At 37.9% G+C, this 16,445-nt stretch overlaps 1 protein-coding gene across 15 annotated transcripts in view; it reads right to left on the reverse strand.

The window, feature by feature from the left end:
* Window positions 1–16,445, reverse strand: part of MBTD1 (mbt domain containing 1) — a 74,232-nt gene that overhangs the window by 6,598 nt on the left and 51,189 nt on the right. For 12 of the 15 annotated variants that reach the window (XM_064271249.1, XM_064271248.1, XM_064271243.1 and 9 more), the window contains 10 exons: window positions 12,444–12,578; window positions 11,942–12,030; window positions 11,475–11,709; window positions 10,805–10,860; window positions 10,371–10,475; window positions 6,060–6,207; window positions 5,199–5,281; window positions 4,562–4,796; window positions 3,816–3,893; window positions 56–247 (listed from right to left, as the gene is read on the reverse strand). In XM_064271249.1, the coding sequence (XP_064127319.1) occupies window positions 56–247; window positions 3,816–3,893; window positions 4,562–4,796; window positions 5,199–5,281; window positions 6,060–6,207; window positions 10,371–10,475; window positions 10,805–10,860; window positions 11,475–11,709; window positions 11,942–12,030; window positions 12,444–12,578 (1,356 nt within the window). Of the gene's footprint in view, window positions 1–55; window positions 248–3,815; window positions 3,894–4,437; window positions 4,797–5,198; window positions 5,282–6,059; window positions 6,208–10,370; window positions 10,476–10,804; window positions 10,861–11,474; window positions 11,710–11,941; window positions 12,031–12,443; window positions 12,579–16,445 lie in introns of those variants that run through there. The other 3 variants (XM_010594312.3, XM_023553573.2, XR_010318361.1) reach the window with 2 other exon arrangements.

Consider the following 16,445-nt stretch of genomic DNA (forward strand, 5'->3'; position numbering starts at 1 on the left):
CCTGCCCAGCACTTACACCCTCTGAAGTACCTGAGGTGCTGATGTGACTAGTTACCTGTTTTGAGGCTGGGAATGAACTCCCGGCTAGTGCTGGGAGGTGGGAAGGCCTCCGGGGCCGTCTGTGCTGGAAGGGTTCGATATGGAGGAGGAGTCAACTCTTCGTCACCAGAGAAGCTCCTCCGCACCCCACCTGTCATGGGCAGGCTCGACAAACTGACAGGCTTCTTCCCAACTGGCATCTTCCTTTCTAAATATCAAGTCAGACTAAAGTAAGCTTTTACTTACATGTGTGGTAAGAAAAGTGCATTATATAACTAGGAAAGGCTGTGCTGCACAGGACACTATGAAAAGAGAACCAACTATGCAGGGTTTGTATTTCTGAAAACAAAAAAGTGTGTGTGCGAGGGGTGTGTGTGGTGATGGGGGAGATTATCTTCACTCTCTGAGAGTCTGGTAATCCTGGTCCTGGCTCTCAAACAATTTAAAACAAAACAAAGCAAAATGAACTACAGAGAACATTTAGTGTAGAAAACAGCTGGCTAATTTCCTTCAAGAAAAACCTGCAGACTCAGCTTGAGGGGTGAAGAACCCAATGGAAGGGAGAGTCTCAAAACCCTACTTTTAGGGTAGCATCTCACTGCCCACATAAGCCCAAACAATCAGCCTTCAAGGAAAAATCAAAGCTCGATAGTTTAAGTGTATTATCTGGGTAGCAGGGTTTTACTGATACTAACGTGCTCCTCTAACTTTTGGTTTATAATCTACTGTTTCAGAAAACGCTGTACTTTTATGCAAATAATATGCACATTATACTTTTTGCCAACCATTCTATGCCAAGAACTGTTTTATTATACGTGTGGGTGCGTTATGTACATGGGTGTGCTATTTGAGAAAAAAGGTACAATTCTTAGTCTGAAAAGCACTTCCAAAACTTAAAGCGTGTTGCCTACAAATTCTTAAAAAGCAATCTGATTTCTTTTGAAACAGAAGTCTCACACTCTTGGTTACAGGATCATAAGCAAACATAAGGAAGCCTTCAACGCTTTCACCACCAACAAAAAAATATTCCGCACTTTGCCACAATCATATCCAAATATTCGACAACCTAGCATGTTGCATTTATCGGGTTGAAAGCTGAAGGATACTTACATATCTTTGTGAGTATAAACTGTCTGTTCCTTCCAGAGGACACAATGACCCAAGCAAGACCAATCACAAATTAATGCTTCGTATAATCAGGACTAAAGATCAATCTAATCAGACAGCATCCCTCTGTAAAATGATCTGGAAACTACTCTTTTTAAGTAAACCTCAACTCTCAACCACCAAACCCAAGCCCAAACCACGTGCAGCAACCGCGCAGGCCTTCCTACCGTGCTTTGCAAGGAGATCTCTAATGTTCTACTACTCACAGTAGCCTCCGAAAACAATACGGAAAAGTATGTCACTAATCAGTGCTGATTTTCCTGCTCTAAAATTATTACACCTTGAGAAAGAGAGGCTTTCGAGATTGGATAGATGCTGTGTAGGCAACAGTCTGTGTGATCCTTTTGGCAGAACATTACTCTTGTTCTCAAAGTCACTACTTAACAGCCACCCCTTGATAGCATGAACGCAGCTTGTTAGGAACACAATGAAATCAACCAAGAGTCTATTTCTGTAAAAAATGAACTCCACCAAAGGACATAACGATGGATGATTTTAAGTACAAAAAGACCAAAGAGCTACGAGATGAAACAAAGAGCCAGAATATAGTAATATGCAGGCAAACTTAAAAGCAAAATGTTTTGTGACCCATCTTCTATTGATATAAATCTGCTTGCACTGGATGACTTAGGTTTCTGGACCCCACGTTCTTTCTCATTTTGATAATTAAAGTTTTGTGGGAAATATTTCTAATAAGCTCTGTGCTGAGTAATATAAAAATTAAAAGGAGCAGAGAGCACCCTTACAATGAAGACTGCATTTTCTTAATACAGCACAATTCCTTATCCTCAATTCCAAAATTCAACATGTTTTTTCACAGAATGTTTGTAATAAAACCTGACCTTATTTGGTGATACTATTTATAATCTTTATTTGACCTATTTAACCTAAGTTTTTATACACATTTTGCTTCAGAAAATGCCCCAGAGTCTGCAAGGGGTGTTACATAACATATGCTATACGCACTGTATCATTTTTCTAAAATTCAAAAACTTCTGAATTCTAAAACACATCTGGCCCTAGGGGTTTTAAATGAGGGATTGTGGATCTGTAGTTCTTTTCCTTTCTGTGTTCAAAAGACAATTTAAAGGCATTAGAGATGATGTCATAGTTAAAGAATATGCTCAAGTCATTTTTCCAGCTAATCCAGAGATCTGGTGATGATAAATATCACTAAAAACTGGAGTACTTGATATTGCCACTTCATTAGTTATATTCTTCTTCATATATCCCTAGCCCGTTAGTTCAAAACCATTAAACCCATAAACCAAAGACAAACCCTGAGAGAGTCAAACTGAAGGAGGCATGCGAACTGTGTACACAACACCAAAAATTAGTTCTAAAAAGTATACCTCATACAGCCACTGAGGAGTATTAAAAAAAAAAAAAAAAGAAGCATTCTTAATTCTATGTCTTAGAAAGATAATTCTGAAATCTCAAGTCTTGTCCAACACAAAGCAAAAGGGTAAGTTGAAGCAGCCTGTGTTATTCAACCTTATAGGAAGCTTTGAGATCATATTTGCTATGTCAGTCCATTGACATAGCCATTTGAATTCTTCCTCAAAATTCCAGGTAAATGAGGTAAGCATTCTGAATCTGCCTGGTCTGGCAAAGCTCTCTAAAGTTCTTTTAGGTCAATGTCAGACCTGGCAAGCACCTAGTGGGCAAAGTAATTGTGGGACTCTGGGAGGCTTATGCCTGTAACATAAAAGATAAGGCAAGAGAGAGGCCTCTAGGTTATCACTGCTGTGAGGTTGACTTGGATTTTATGTTTGTGAGGAAATTTGTTTTTCGATGCATCATACCATAATCAGAAAGATGTGAATAAGATACAATTGTTTCTCTTGCTGCTTTAGTCTCTTGGTTGTTAACGGGACAGATCAGCACTTAATTGGACACATGGCAAGTCAGGTGGAAATAACTATTTCAGTTTTAATCCTCAAATGTGCTTTTTACTTTTAAAAATATCGTTTAAAATAAATAACCTTATCTCAGAATGAAATATTCCATGACAAGTTTCATGAAGAGAAAAACCTGTGGCTTTCTAAGGTGGAGAAAAAAAGTTTTAAAAGAATGAAATACAGCTATAAATGTATTTAATATTACTTTGGCTATTAATGCCGACAATCATTTATTATAAAGTAAAATATAGAAAGGAGATTCAGAAAATTTTGCCTAAGTCTGTTAGCCATCAACCTGGGTTTCTTACAAGTACCATTCTAGCAAGATTTGGTTTATAGAAAGGGGGTTTATCAGGCTCCAAGTCTTTTGTAAACATTAAACATCTGTTTTCAATAAAAAGGAAAACAAAAACAAAAAACAGATTAACCTTTGGTAGGTTTATGTATCTTTTTAAGAATCATTTATAGGCTCTATCCTTTACCATGTAGGTTCTAAAAACCATGGTAATCATTTTTCCTGTCAATGAAAATATAGGTGTTTCTCATCATTGAAAAGGTTTGCCTTTTATGGCATACTGCACCTTTAAGCGTAATACATAATGCACAGTCATCACGTCTAACAAGGGCTATCATTTTCTGTGCAAGGATACCACGGCCCCAATTAATTAACAACTAGGAAATGTATATGAACATCAAGTGGTGACCCACTTTTCTTATGTCCTTTGTATTGCTGGGACTTAGCCTTTTTCTTCTGTTTTGATGAACCTGATTGGCTTTCTCTTGATGCTGCAAAATAAAAGGAAAAATTGGCACCAGATCATTGTTTACAACTCTAGATACAACTTAGATGAACTGTCTTTACCAAGACCGTTATGCTTATAAAGGTTATGTGACGCTTTGAAAATAAGGGTGCTCTTTCCTGTAAAACTACGAACCTCAACATCAGACAAATTCCATTATTTGCACAAGCATTATATACCAATAAAATTTTTGCCTGTAATTTCAAGTTCACGAAATAGTAAGACTAGTTAAATCTGGTGAGTGCTCTTAATATTGTGTTTCTATAGTCATTATGGAAACCCTGGTGGCGTAATGGTTAGGAGCTACAGCTACTAACCAAAAGGTCAGCAGTTCAAATCCACCAGGCGTTCATTGGGAACTCTATGGGGCAGTTCTACTCTGTCCTATAGGGTTGCTATGAGTCGGAATTGACTCGATGGCAGTGGGTTTTTGGTTTTGGGATAGTCATTACGTAACTGACTATTGAGTTCAGTCTGCCATGGTACACACAGTCTAATACTTTGATGTTGTTGTTGAGTCTTAATCTTACCTGGCAACCAATTGGACATAGGTATATTCTTGTCCTGTGAGCTCACAAGATGACTTATGTGGGATAGTCCTCTGGAGAATTGCTGATTTTTACAAAAGGATACCTTTTCTGTATACCAACTTACACTGTGATGCTGGAGGTTGTAGTTGATATCCAGTTAACTGACACCACCCTACAGGATACAGGTCAGGGGACTCACAGTCTACCCACTGATCATACTCTTCTTCCCATCCATCAAAATGTATCCTCAAGAGACGGTGAATAATTCGAGTTACTGTGGCTACACATATTAAACGTGGCTCCATGAGATCTACTGCTTCTAATTTCATTCCTACACGAAATCCGTGATTTGGAACATCCTGACACGGAGAAGCAAAAACATTAACACTAGTGAAAAGAAGAATGCACAACTCCACTTATCGTTACAGAAAGCAAAAATCGAAGCAACGTAGCCAAATATTTTAAACCAAAAATCTCAAATAATTCTTTAACTACTGAACTATATTATGAGGGCTGAAGCATTTAAGAACTAGGTAGGAATGTATTATTTCTATTTACTCAGGCTGAAAATGAAACCTAGTTGGGAAACAAGCTTCAATTCTTAAGGAAACATTTATATTATTTTATTGGTATATGTTTTGTTTGTATTCAGTTCTGCTAAAAAATTCTAATATAAAACAGGGACCTTTTGCTCAATGATAATTTGCATTTATGAGTTATGAAAAAATACACCTAATTATTATGCTGCCATTTAAATTTACCTTATTAAATAGTTTTACTGGTGCTGCAATGGAGCCAGTTTCCCTGAGGTAGTCAAACCATTTGAAAGGAAGTTTTGTGTAACCTGAAAAATACAACTGTTTTAAGTAGCAGTTCGCTCAAAATTAGCATAATATGAAAGAGATAAAAGGTGACTTGATGCACACTGCAATCTCAGATTTTAGCTTACATCATAAATTTCTAACTCATGTTCTAATACCGCTGAGAGCAATCATCTTCGCATGTAATAAGGATTTCTTTCCCTTTCTAGGCAGACACTGTAATGCCAAGGTGACTCTCTTTTTGGGGTGATATTTTTCTTGCCTTGCAAGAAAGAAAACAAGATGAGCCAATGCTCTTTTTATAGGCTTCTTTTAACTTTTCTCCCTCTTTTCTTTAGAGAAAAAACCCAAGTCTCAGATACTAAAATTTGAAAACAGTCACTGGTTAAGCCATGAAGCCAGTGACTGTTTTCAAATTTTAGTATCTGAGACTTGGGTTTTTTCTCTAAAGAAAGTAAGCTAAATAAGCTATACCTTTCCTTTAAAAAGCCACATGGTAATCTAAGGACAGAAACTTTCTTACCCTCGAAGGCTAAAGTATCTTATTTAAAAAAGGAGTTTATGTATGCAATAATCTGCTGAGCCTATATCACTGTCTCAATAGGGTTTAGAGTAATACCAATTCATACTATATTATATTCATATTATAAAATATACAGACGGTGAGGAAAAATTCTACACTAATGCAATTTACTATCACTAGCTAGAATACAGTGCTTTATGCTTTTAGAGCACCCCACAGCTCCTGTATGTGTGTGTTAAATGTTGTAAACAGATACAATACTAGAAAAAATGAAGTACCTCTGGGTGGAGTAAGTTCAATCATGTTAATTTCACAGAACCCGACAGGGAAAATAGAAGGAGAGGTTGCATGGTAACAGAACCAGTCAGATCCGTCTGCTGCTTCTGAGCCATCAATCCCAATCATTAGGAATCCGTCAGCCAGCACCTTTTAAATTAAGAGAATCCCAAGTATTTGAAATTAGATACCACTAATTATAAAAATGATCCTTTAAACTAAATGGCATTCTAGAAAAGAAAATCTATTACATAAAGGTCTCTTACAGGTTTAAAAAAAAAAAAAAAAGCTCTATCAACTGTATTGGATTAAGTTAAACTAACTGAAAGTACAATGAAGAATCTCTGCAAATGCTAGTATGTACCAGGAATAAAAGCAGGATTTCAGAGGTCTGGGAAAAACAGCTCCTTAGCTAATGGCTAAAGCTGTCTGCTGCTGTGAACTCATGTAAAAGAGCTGGTTGCTTTTCCACAATTTAGTCTCAGCTAGATTATAAATCCTACTCACTAATGCCTTTACTCTTCTGTTGCTAATTTCTCATAGTCAACAGGAACTTTTCCAAGCTTCTCCAATGTCTTCAAGCTTCCACCTTTACCTCTCTTAGCTGCAGATAACTATGCTCCTCTATGACGCAGACTAAGGCTGGCCCATGTAAGCGTCCTCAGAAAACATTCTCAGAAGCAACCATCTTCTTTTCCAAGAGAAGCCCTCCATCCTGTCCTGTTACCACTGGGACCTTTTCCACAAACACCATCTCTTATGTCTCCCAAGTTTCCACCATGTCAAAAATACTTATAGAATATTTTACTTTGAAACATTTTCAAGCTTAGAGAAAAGATAGAAGAATAGACTCCTGTATATGCTTGACCCACAGACTCAACTGTTCTGCTAACTGTTCTAGTAATACCTTTTATAGCTAAGGATCCAATCCGGGCCACACACTGTACCCATTTGTTTCTCTGGCCTGATTTACCAGTTCAGTTCCTCAGTCCTTCACTTATATGACCTTGGTATCTTTGAAGATTTTAAGTCAGTCATTTTGTAGAACGTCCCTCAATCTGGGCTGATCCAATGTTTGCTCACGATTAGACCCAGGTTATAAATTTATAAATTTTGGCTGGAATATCACAAATGTTGAGTTCTTTTCATCGCATCCTATTTACAGAGGAGAAACCTGGTAGACTACCATTCTAACCAAGTTACCATCACTAGTCATGGGAAAAGTTATCCTGTACCTCCAAAAGGATGCAACTTTGTAATTAATACACATTTTGTGAGGAGATCTATTCCCCACCCTACTTTCACACACCAGTTATAGCACTGACTGACGTTTCTGGCTTCAACAAATTATTACTATCACGGTTGCCAAATGATTTTTGAATGCTGTCATTCTTTCTACTGCAGGGAAGAGCTTTCTCTTCTTTTCGTTTATTTACATCACTATGGACTTATGAGTTCCTGTTTTGTTCAAAAAGTTACAATCATATTTAGCCAGGGGGAGCCCCTTTCAACCTGGCTCCTATTCCCTTTTGACTTGGCCTCATAACTGTTCAGGCACTTCCTTACTTTTTGGTAAAACAAGTCATGGGGGAAGCTGGAACTGAAAGACTGTGATACACAACAGGGCCACCCTATGCCAATGAGCGACCAGGAGACCAGTCAAGAAAGTAACAGGGAGAACTGGCCCAGACACAGAAAGGAGTAGAGATGCATCCTGAGAGATGGAGAGAACAACACTGTTTCGGTGCTTTTCTAGTTCTCCTCCCTTTGTCCCTGGATGCCTGTGAGGTTGCCCATTGTAGCCCTACAGTAACTTCTCAAGTGAATTTCTGTTCTTTTAAGCAAAAAGGCCTTGATTAGCACACCCAGTGCAACTGTTTGATGTGTACTGTATGTCAGCTACTCATTATTTCCTAGTGGCACAGCTTCCCCCTGCATGTCTGTGGGGTCCAGTTTTTCCTGTCCTTCACAATACAGTTTTCAAGTGCCTTCTATAAAGAAAATGCTTCTATAAAGCTTTCCCTGATTCCTCTGAAGATCTGATCTCTGTTTTCCTTTAAATTCCAACAGTACTTTGTTTGGACCTCCTCTTAGGTCACAGTTTATCTTGTATTAAACTTATTTTGTACATTTTACTTTGTTCTAAACACTGTGAACTCTTTAGAGTCTGTTGTGAGCTAAACTGTGTTCTCCAAAAGATATGTTCAAATTCTAACCCCTGGAACCTGTGAAATGTGACCTAATTGGCAACAGTTATCTTTGCAGGTGTAATCAAGTTAAGACAAGGTCATACTGGATTAGAGTGGGCCCTAATCCAGTAACTCGTACCTTTATAAAGGACAAGGAGATTTGAAAACAGAGACACTGACACAAACACACAGGGAAGAAGGCCAGGTGACAACGAAGGCACAGACTGGAGTGGTGCAGCTACAAGCCAAGGAACACCAAGGATTGCTGGCAACTATCAGACGGTAGGAAAAGGCAAGGAAGAATTCCTCCCTAGAGTCTTTAGAGGGAGTGCAGCCCTGCTGATACTTTGATTTTGGACTTCTAGCTTCTAGAACTATGAGGTAATAAATTTGTTGTTTTAAGCCATTTTTGGCTGTTTATTACAGCAGCCCTAGGAAACGAATACAGAGTTCAAACCAAATCTAGCATAAAAAGCTCAGAAACTTGAAAATTCTACTCACTGGGCACTTCACTTTCATTGCCTGGAACAAAGCATGGTATAACGGAATGGATTTCTAAACCTGCCTGATTGTCGAAATCACCTAGAGTACTTGAAAATTTTTTTGTTTAAATACAAATATCTGGAGGCAATATATTTCTTGTGATTCTGATTGAACTGGTAGGTCTGGAGTGGATCATGGGAATCTGGGCTGACCAGGTAGTTCTAAGGTAAAGACGGGAAGAACAATGGTTTGGGGCTAGCCTTACCTAGCTGCGTGACCTTGAACACAGGTGCTTGCTAAGTGGTAGCCATTAGAACTGTTTTTAATTCTTTGGCTTATGGTTTTACACTGTGTTGAAATATAAATTGCACTTTAAAGTCACACTTTTATGTAAGCAGATTCTTCATTAGTGATTCTTAACCACGGCTGCACATAACAATTACCCGAAGGACCTTAAAAATGCCAGTACTAAGACCCAAACCCAGGCTGATTAAATCAGAATTGAGGGGAGAAGGATCTTGGGCACCTGAATGTTTTTTAAAGTTCCCCAGGGGATTCTGATGCCTGCTGAAAACTGAGGACCACTGCTCTAGATATTTTTTTAATTGTGGTTTAGGTGAAAGTTTACAGGTCAAGTTAGTATCTCAAAAATTTATACACATGCTGTTTTGTGACATTCCTTGCAATCCCCACAATGTGACAGTACACTCCCCCTTCCCACCCTGGGTTCCCTGTGTCCATTAGACCAGTTCCTGTCCCTTTCTGCCTTCTCATCCTGCTTTCAGACAGGAGCTGCCCATTTGGTTTCGTATACATGATTGAACTAAGAAGCACATTCCTTATGTGTATTATTTGTTTTACAGTCCAGTTTAATCCTTGCCTAAGAGTGGGCTTTGGGAACGGACTCAGTTCTGAGTTAATACAGCACCCAGGGGCCACAGTCTCTGTCAGACCGTTAAGTCTGGTCTATTTACATGAATTTGAATTCTGTTCTACATTTCTCCTGCTTTGTCTGGGACTCTCTGTTATGTTCCCTGTCAGGGTGGTCAATGGTGGTAGCTGGGCACAGTCTAGTTCTTCTGGTCTCAGGCTGGTAGAGTCTCTGGTTCATTTGGTCTTTTAGTCCTCTGGGCTAGTATTTTCCTTGTATCTGTGGTTTTCTTCATTCTCCTCTGCTCTGAGTGGGATGAGACCAACAAATGTATCTCATATGGCCACTCGCAAGCTTTTAAGACCCCAGACGCTACTCACCAAAGTGGGATGTAGAACATTTCCTTTATAAACTATGTTATGCCAATTGACCTAGATGTCCCTCAAAACTATGGTCTTTCAGACTGTTCCAAGTATTTTCAGAAGAACAGTCAGACAAGAGAGAAAAGAAAAAAAAAAAAAAAAGAAATGGATGCTTACAAGAGGAAGAAAATCGCATAAAAGGCAACAACAGGAAACTCAAAAGATAAATCTGACTTGCTGCAATTCTGTGTTGGACTAGCTTTGACCAGGAAGTACCTTCTCCGCAGTGAGGATTCAGATACACAGGCACTTTATGTCACGCTGAATTTGTTAGGGGTCCCCTTCTTCCATGGTTTTAAACCCAGTTCCTACGACTACACTTTTACATTTAAAAATGTATTCTCTTACCTTTCTAATGGTCGCAACACATATTGTAGAAAGATTTAATGGGTCTATAGCTTCCAATTTCATTCCTTCCTTGAACCATTCCCCACTCTGGTCTACTTCTTTTACCTAAAGAATTATATGAAAGCAAATCTGTTATGCTGCCTCTTTAATAACATTGTTATTACCAATTTGAAAACGTTTACCATGTGAAAATGCCAAATGCCTTCTCCTACCTAGCGTTATAACTCAAACTTCCCTTAAGAACAGGCAGAATATAGGCAAATAAGCAGAATTTAAGGAAAATTATAATCAGTAGTTGTGACACCTATGGATTACAAGATCTTAATCCTTTTAAGTGAACATGTAACTGTGATTTCCATAATCCAGAAAGAGAGAGTCCACAACACTCTTTCAAACCTAATTTACAAACGAGGGTTCTTACAAAAACTTCTTACCTTAGCAAATAAATGTGGCGGTGTATCAGAATGTCCATCCTGTTTCTTTGTAATATCTACAAGGAAAAGTTACATACTGATCTGTCAGCATTTCTGAGAGGACCAAAAACCACGTTTTTTTGAAGGTTTCAAACCCACAAGGTATTTAATGCCCTAAAAAACATGGCAAAAACACATGGCTTCTACGTTTATGGTGATAATATTCTTTCATAGTCTTTCTCTCTTCAGAGCACATGTGCATATGCTATTAAATACATTCAGCCAATTAGAATGCTGGTGATTCCGTAGTCAGGGAATTACCTTAGAAGCATGTTCTAATGTGTTTAGTATCAAGTCTAAACACACTTAATCTTGCTATTTGAATTAAAATTGAATGGAAAGGAAAAGGTTATCTTTAGATCTTTTGCACTGGCCACACAAGGAAAGAGTAAGGAAATAATTGTAGTTGTGACCAAAGTGCACTACTTTTTAATCACAAGCAAGTGAAAGGAATAAATAGATTTAGTTAGGACACTAACATTCTGGCGTGAACCTTCACTAATTAAGGTAGAAGTAGCCCAGAAAACTAGGATGCCATTTATGATCTATGCCATTCTTAGATAAAAATAACCAAGTAGCATAATTCAGGTTCATGATATTTTCAATAGGGATTTTTGTGTAAGGCGCTTACCAGATCTTTTGAATCGATGGCCTATACTTCGAGACCAACCGATATGATGGATTAATGGGCTGTGCATGTGGCACCAGAAATCATCTGTCCTATCTTCACTTTCTTCATACACTAGTCTTAATCTTCCTCCAATTACACTTTCCACCACTGCTACTCGTGTTCGACATAAATGCCTCTTGTCAACCACTTCTACTCTCATGCAAGGTTTGAAAGGATACTGCATACTCTCAGAAACCTTGAAACAAAAGCAGACAAAAACTGTTTGCAATTCATGACAAAGTCTACAAATAATTTTAATACTGCACTATTAAAAATATTGAGTGCCCTTAATATTTAACACAGATTGACTAGTTCACTGAATTAAAAAAATTCCTTAAAAACTCTTTTAAGTTACTCCTATTTTTGGATCTCTCACTGGACAGTTCTTGTATTTCTCGCAGAAGTCCTTTCTAAGATCCCATCTTTACCTTCTGTGAGAAATCAGGCGGAAGGGTTTTGGCACCAGTAAGTCGTTTCACTAGAAAAGCTTTCCAGTTCGTATACTTGTGTTGAATAGCTAAAACAAAAGAAATACCCAGTTACACTTTAGCAAAAAGTAAAATTGCTTCAAAAATTATTTATTAAAAAACTGTGCCAAATTTCCCTGCAATTCACAGTATTAAGGTTCTGAACAGGAGTAACAAAAATACAGAAAACAAGTATAACTTACTTGAAATAAAAAATTACTATTTTAACTTCTGTATTACTTTTAACGTTGTTACGTGTGAATTAACAGGAGTCCTGGTGGCACAGTGGTTAAGTATTTGGCTGTTCACCAAAAGGTAGGCAGTAAGAATCTACTGGCTGCTCCTTGGAAACCCTATGGAGCAGTTCTACTTTGTCCTATAGGGTTGCTATAAGTTGCAATCAACTCAGAGGCAACGGGTTTATGCGTGAATTAAAGAACAACAACAGTACTAAGTTACGTACTTCTAGGAGGGACGAGAGGTTTTCCACTGGCTGCACACCAACCAACTGGATGGATATCAGAACCACATATATTGCACCAGAAGTCCAGACCAGAGTCATTTTCAAATCCTTCATATCTTAAAAGGGCATTGTAACCTGAAACCAACAAACAACACTTACAAATTGATCAATACAGAAAAAGAAAACTTAAAATAATTAAAACAGGATAACTTCTGGCAGCAGCTATCAAACTTCAGTTTGCATCTGCACTGAGAATTAGCCACCAAATTTGTTAAAAGATTGCTGGGCCCCACCTCCAGAGTTTCCGATTTAGCAGATCTGGGGTGGGGCCTAAGAGCTAGCATTTCTAACAAGTCCCCAGGTGATCTGATGCTGCTGGTCCATGGACCAAACTTTGAGAACCACTAGTTTATTGTACGATGCCATTAGTTTAACTGTTTCCAGAGCATTGCTTCTTCCTTTGAATATACTGCAATTTTTCCCACAATTTCCTAAATTCTAGAAAAAAATTCTTAGTGAAAACATTGGTGAGTAAGTTCTACTAGAATGTGCAGTTTTGAAAATAAAGGTTGTGGCAACTCTGTAAAACCTTGCCAAGTTGCAGAAATCCAGTTACAGTATATTTCAAAAAAACTGCTTTATCAACAGATTAGATTTTTAGATGAAGTATCTGATTTTAGATGAAGTACCTGCTGATCAACTTATAAAAAAACTGGCCAGTGAAAACCTTATGGATAGTGGTAGAACACTGTCTGACACAGTGCTGGAAGATGAGCCCCTCAGGGTGGGAAAAAAAAAAAAGGTGGAAGGCACTCAAAATATGACTAAAACTTGCCTCGTGTAGAGCTGACCTAAATGATACGGATAGCCTATAGCTTTCGGGACCTTCATTTGCTGGTGTAGCACAACTCAAAATGGGAAGAAACAGCTGCAAATATCTATAATAATTGGAACGTGGACTGTATGAGGTATAAATCTGGAAAAACTGGAAGCTGTGAAAAATGAAATGGAACACTTGAGGATTGAAATCCTAGGTACCAGTGAGCTGAAATGGACTGGTACAATTATATGGTCTAATATGCTGGAATTGACAAATTCTAGAGGAACAGTGTCATATTCATCATCAAAAAGAACATTTCAAGATCTATCCTCAAATACAACGCTGTCAGTGATAGGATAATATCCATATGTCTACAAGGAAGACCAGTTAATACAAGTATTATTCAAATTTACACATCAACCACTGAGGCCAAAAGATGAAGAAACTGAAGATTTTTTAAATCAATTTCTGCAGTCTGAAATTCATCAAACATCCAATCAAAATGCACTGATAATTAGTGGTGACTGGAACGCAGAGGTTGGAAACGAAGAGGGATTGGCAGTTAGAAAATACGGCCTTGGTGACAGAAATGATGCAAGAGATTGTATCACAGAATTTTGCAAGACCAACAACTTATTCACTGGGAGTATCTTTTCTCAACAAAATGAATGGTGACTATACATGTGGACCTCATTGCATGGAATACACAGGAGTTAAAGTGACTGTATCTGTGCAAAGAGATGATGCAGCTCAAAATCATCAGGAAGAACAAAGCCAGGGCAGACTGTGGAACAGACCATCAACTGCTCACATGCAAGTTCAAGTTGAAGCTGAAGAAAATTAGAACAAGTCCAGGAGAGCCAAGAATGACCCAGAGTATATTCTACCTGAATTTAGAGACAATCTCAAGGAAAGATTTGACGCACTTAATGCTCAAGACCAAAGACTAGATGAGTTGTGGATGGTACCGAGGAAATCATACATAAAGAAAGCAAAAAGTCATTAAAAAGACAGAAAAGAAAAAAAAGACCAAAATGGATGTCAGAACAGATTCAAACTTGCTGTTGAATGGACAGTAGCTAACGTGAATGGAAGAAACGATGAGATAAAAAGCTGAGCAGAAGATTTTATAAGGCGGCTCAAGAAGACAAAGTAAAGTATTATAATGAAATGTGCAAAGACTTCGAGTTAGAAAACCAAATGGGAAGAACAAGCGCCCATCATTTCTCGAGCTGAAAGAACTGAAGAAAAAATTCAAGCCTCAAGTTACAACACTGAAGGAGTCTAGGGGCAAAAAACTGAATGAACCAGGAAGCATCAAGATAAGATGGAAGGAATACACAGTCACTGTACCAAAAAGAACTGGATGACGTTTAACCGTTTCAGGAGGTAGCATATGATCAAGAATTGATGGTATTGAAGGAAGAAGTTCAAGCTGCACTAAAGACACCAGTGAAAACTCCAGGAACTGAGGGAATACCAATTGAGATGTTTCAAAATGAACAGATGCAACGCTGGAAGTGTCTATTCATCTGTGCCAAGACATATGGAAGAGAGCTGCCTGGCCAACTGACTGGAAGCGATCCATATACGTGCCAATTCAAAGAAAAGTGATTCAACAGAATGCAGAAATTATTGAGTAGTATCGTTAATATCATATGCAAGTAAAATTTTGTTGAAGATAATTTAAAAATGGTTGCAGCAGTATATCAACAAGGAACTGCCCAAAGATTCCACCCAGAAATTTGTAAAAACAAAACTTACAAGAAATATGAAAGAAGTCCTTTGATTAGAGAACCAACAATAACAGACAACAACTGGAGTCTAGGACACAGGACAGCACCACCCAGATACCAACCTAGGTAAAGAACTCTCAATAATAAAACAAAGTTAAAGACTTGCAACAGGGAAAAAGAGAAGTCAGTCTGTAAATGATGACAACCTCAAAACAACGAAAGGGGGAATAAGCAGTGTAGGTATAGAACTTTAAAATGAAGAGGAAGTCAAGGCAGTATCAAGTAATAAAAGACTGGTTCAAACTTAGGAAGATAAGGGTAAATTTCAAGGTAACCACAAAGAAAGCTAACAAACCTACTTGTCACAATAAAAAGAAAAAAAAAAAGTCTCAGTAAACACAAAATCTGTAAATAACGAAAGAAAAGAAAATCTACAAACAAAAGGAACTCAGCGCAGGAAACCAAGAGGAACAAAGAAAATGTCAGCACCACATACACATGAAACACAACAATATGAGAGCAATAAGGTCATACCTATCGATAATCACACGGAATGTAAATGGCTTAAATGCACGTTTAAGGAGAGAGTGGCAAAATGGATAAAAAAGTACCACCCATCTATATGCTATCTACAAGAGACACATCTTAGACACAAAGACATAAATACATTAAAAATCAAAGGACAGAAAAAAAAAATACTATCAAGCAGAAAATATCCAAAAAAAGGGCAGGAGTGGCAATACCAATCTCAGATAAAATAGACTTTAAGACAAAATCAACCATGAAAGATAAGGAATGACATCACATAATGGTTAATGGGGATAACCCACCAAGAAGACATAACCTTAACAAATATCTACACACCAAATGCTGCAAAATACGTAAAACAAACTCTAGCAGCCATGAAAAAAGAAACAGCTCCACCACACAGGTATACATGGTACACACTGTGGGTTTGGGTCCAGACCACTGTAAAAAAGCAAATACTGCAATAAATAGTGTCAGGCAATTTTTTTTTGGTTTCCCAGTGCATATAAAAGTTGTGTTTATACTATACTGTCGTCTATTAAGAAACCCTGGTGGTGGAGTGTTTAATAGCTATGACTGCTAACCAAAACGCTGGCAGTTTGAATCCACCAGGTACTCCTTGGAAACCCTATGGGGGCAGTTCTACTCTCTTATAGGGCTGCTATGAGTTGGAATCGGCTGGAAGGTAATGAGTTTGGTTTTTTTGTTTGGTAAGTCTATTAAGTGTGCAATACCACTATGTCTTAAAAAAAAAAAGTTTACACCTTAATTTAATTTAAAAATACTTTATTGCTAAAAAATGCCAACCATCATCTGAGCCTTCAGCAAGTAGTCATCTTTTTTCTGGTGAAGAGTCTTGCTTTGATGTTGATGGCTGATGACTGACTGGGAGGTAGGTGCTGAAGGTTGCAGTAGCTG

This window comes from Loxodonta africana, chromosome 18 (genome assembly GCF_030014295.1).
Source record: "Loxodonta africana isolate mLoxAfr1 chromosome 18, mLoxAfr1.hap2, whole genome shotgun sequence".
Taxonomy (NCBI): Eukaryota; Metazoa; Chordata; class Mammalia; order Proboscidea; family Elephantidae; genus Loxodonta; species Loxodonta africana.